The sequence below is a fragment of the Contarinia nasturtii genome, unplaced genomic scaffold (assembly GCF_009176525.2).
Source record: "Contarinia nasturtii isolate CC-2019 unplaced genomic scaffold, AAFC_CNas_1.1 Cnas_scaffold_3296, whole genome shotgun sequence".
NCBI classification, from domain to species: domain Eukaryota; kingdom Metazoa; phylum Arthropoda; class Insecta; order Diptera; family Cecidomyiidae; genus Contarinia; species Contarinia nasturtii.
This window is the reverse complement of record NW_022200606.1, coordinates 1-3183: the sequence shown is the minus strand read 5'-3', so window position 1 is coordinate 3183 and position 3183 is coordinate 1. Positions and strand designations below refer to the sequence as shown.

The following is a 3183-nucleotide window of genomic DNA, read 5'->3' as shown; positions in this document are numbered from 1 at the left end:
CATCAATGGTTCGGTAACCTAGTTTCACCAAATTTTTGGAATTTTATATGGTTAAACGAAGGTTTCGCTACTCTTTTCGAAAACATTGGCACTGATTTGGTAGGACAAGTTTCAAACCGAAATATTCGAAATTCATTTTCAGCGAATCAAATTATGTTTTAGGTTCATCCGGAATTTCATAGTTTTGACAGTTTTGTGACTTTCGATTTGCAAAGTGTTCTTAAAGTTGATGACAAAATTGATGGAACACATCCAATGACATACTATGTTGAAGATCCAAAAGCAGTTGCAGAGCTATTTGATCGCATTACATACCAAAAATGTAAGAATTCATTGGAATAATTACCAATATTACTTTCATATGGGGAAAAATAGAAACAATTTAAGTTATTAATGTGCGAGTTCAGGGCAGGGTAATTTCAAAAATGAAAGGCAAGAAGATCTCAAATTCACTTAAAAAGTTATCTTTTAAATTTAGAAAAAAATTGAAAATTTCGGATGCCCATAATTGCCATTATTTATCTGTTTTACATAGCTGGATCGGTTCTTCGGATGTTTATGCATGCTTTAGGTGAACAGAGTTTCAAAAAGGGACTTAACTACTACCTAAATAAGAAGTAAATTCCACAAAACTTTGACAGAAAAATATATTCAACTACATGAATTTCAAACATTTCCAGATCTTTCCAAACAGCCATTGATAAAGATCTATTCGAGAGTTTGGATCGTGCTGCTAAAGAGGACAATACCTTGGACAAACATTTAAATGTAACAGATATTTTTGGTTCGTGGTCCAATCAAGCTGGATTTCCATTGCTCATTGTCAAACGAAACTATGAAAGTGACTCTATAGAAATTTCACAAGAAAGATATTTGGAAAAATATCCATGTCCAGAAGCAAATTTTACTACTTGGTATATTCCATATAATTTTGATACATCCAATAATGTCAACGTCAATGACACATCTGTAGATGGTTGGTTACCGAAAGGCGTTAAATCGATGGTTATTAATCCAAACAAAAAAACATAATTGGACCAATGGATATTGGGTGTTGTTCAATAAGCAACAAACTGGATTTTATCGTGTTTTGTACGATGAAAGAAACTATAAATTGATAATGAATGAATTGAAATCCGGCGATATCAATAAAATCCATCCAATTAGCCGAGCACAATTACTTGATGATTTAAGTGATTTTGTTTTTACCAAACGATTACCGGTAACCATGTACTTTGATCTAATTCAATACTTGAAACATGAAACTGAATTTGCTCCATGGTCGTCGGCAATGCGATCTCTGTTCAAAATAAAGCATATATTGGTTGAAGGAAGTAAAGCATACGAAAAGTTTAGAACATTTGTTGCTGATGTTGTTGAACCATTCTATGAACACCATGCATTAGTCGATGCCAATGAAAATGAACCATTTGACAAAAATCTAATACGAGAAATTGCAGTTAAATTAGCTTGTGAATTTAAGATTGAATCATGTTTACGCGATTCGAAGCAACTGCTCGAGACGGCCATTGACAGTGGATATTTTGCATCGAAAAATACTCGTGGTCTCATTTATTTATACGGTATTCGTGATGCAAACGCTAGTTTTATTGATTTGATTCGGAAACGGTTAAATTCAACAAATGACGAAGAACACGAAGAAATTTGGCAAAGTCTTAAAAACAGTGTGTCCATAATATATAGAAATATCACTAAATAGTGTCGATATCTATACTATATCGGTCCACTATATATGAAAGATATTGCCGCACGGCACCGTATCGCACGATCGAAGCCAGTGTAGACGGAAAAAATCACAAATTGCCATGCGGCAGTAGAAAGAACTGTGTGTATGCGTCAACATGTTTGCCGTCCGCACTCACTTCTATCGTGAGCTACGGTGTCTTGCGGAATATCTTACATATATAGTGGACCAATATAGTATAGATATCGACACTATTTAGTGCTATTTCTATATGTTATGGACACACTGCTTAAAAATCTCAACAGTAAAGCTATAAATTCCTTGTCATTACTTAACGGGCTTTCAACAAGAAGCCAATATGAAGATTTGCAAGCATTTAAATTGTTCAAAGACGATTTTGGCAAGGGATGCGTATTGGAAAAACATCATGATTTGTACAAGACGCTTCTCACATTGTCTAGGAATGTTTACAACAACTATACCAAAAAGCAGGTAGGAAAATATGTGTTATTTTGGACAGGCGTCTTATTTACATCTACATAAACTTATATAGAAGATTTACTGGTCTTTGTCAGTATCTATTTTAACAAAAGACAAGATATTTTCACATTCAATGACATTTTTTCAATATATTACATTGCACTGTCGTAAGAATTGGTAAATTGACATTAATTGTTAATCTATTTATTTTGGGTATTTTTTAGTTCCTTTCCATTCTAACAACGATGAAAAATGGAAAGTGTTTAAATGAAGAGCAGAGCAAACGTATCATTGACGAAACGAACAGAGCATTGGAAACATCGAAATCCATTCGAAAACTTATTATGGCAAATGTCACTGCAATATTTGAGGCTAAACATCGCAACTTTTGACCATTTAACGTATCAAATATTGGCTTAATTCAATGCAAAGCTGCAAAATTCATAGGTACACAAAATATTTGGAATTCAAAAACCCCTATAAATGCCACACAATTAAACATCCTATGTGCGAAAATTCAAACTTCAAAAAAAGAGGAAACAAAATAATTGCAAAAAACGCATTTGTTTGAATTCTGATTGGCATTCAAGTCTAAATAATAATTATTATTAAATAATAAAGAAACATTGTTTTAAAAACTGAAATGATTTCCTCAAATTTATTGAATAAATGTTCAATGAAATTTATAATGTGATTGTTTTATAATATTCAAATTAAATTGTTTGTTGATCAAATGTAATGTAGTATTTTGTTGTTGTTTTTTCGAATGATGTGAATCTTTTGTATACAAAATGCCAACTGTATATTGAGTATTCATTCTTCTATATGTCGATGTGCATCCAAATGGAAATATGTCAAGACCTATGGCAAATAAAATTGCCTTAAAAGTGACTCGAATGACCCAATAAATGGTTGATGTATAAAATTTTTGGCTGCGTTGTTATTGAGAAAGAAAAAATCAAATCTTTTTAGAATAAAATATTCAAAAAAAAAAAAAA

The 3183-nt window shown here is 32.0% G+C and overlaps 1 protein-coding gene across 1 annotated transcript; it reads left to right on the top strand.

The window, feature by feature from the left end:
- Nucleotides 1-3: 3 nt before the first annotated feature.
- On the top strand, nucleotides 4-2669 carry LOC116350015 (aminopeptidase N-like; the record flags this gene model as incomplete). The annotated part of the gene is given in 6 exon segments (XM_031781724.1): nucleotides 4-99; nucleotides 163-322; nucleotides 536-617; nucleotides 681-1028; nucleotides 1030-2197; nucleotides 2410-2669. Coding segments are annotated over 5 exon segments (1377 nt in total), but the record flags the coding sequence as incomplete, so codon positions are not given.
- Nucleotides 2670-3183: the final 514 nt, after the last annotated feature.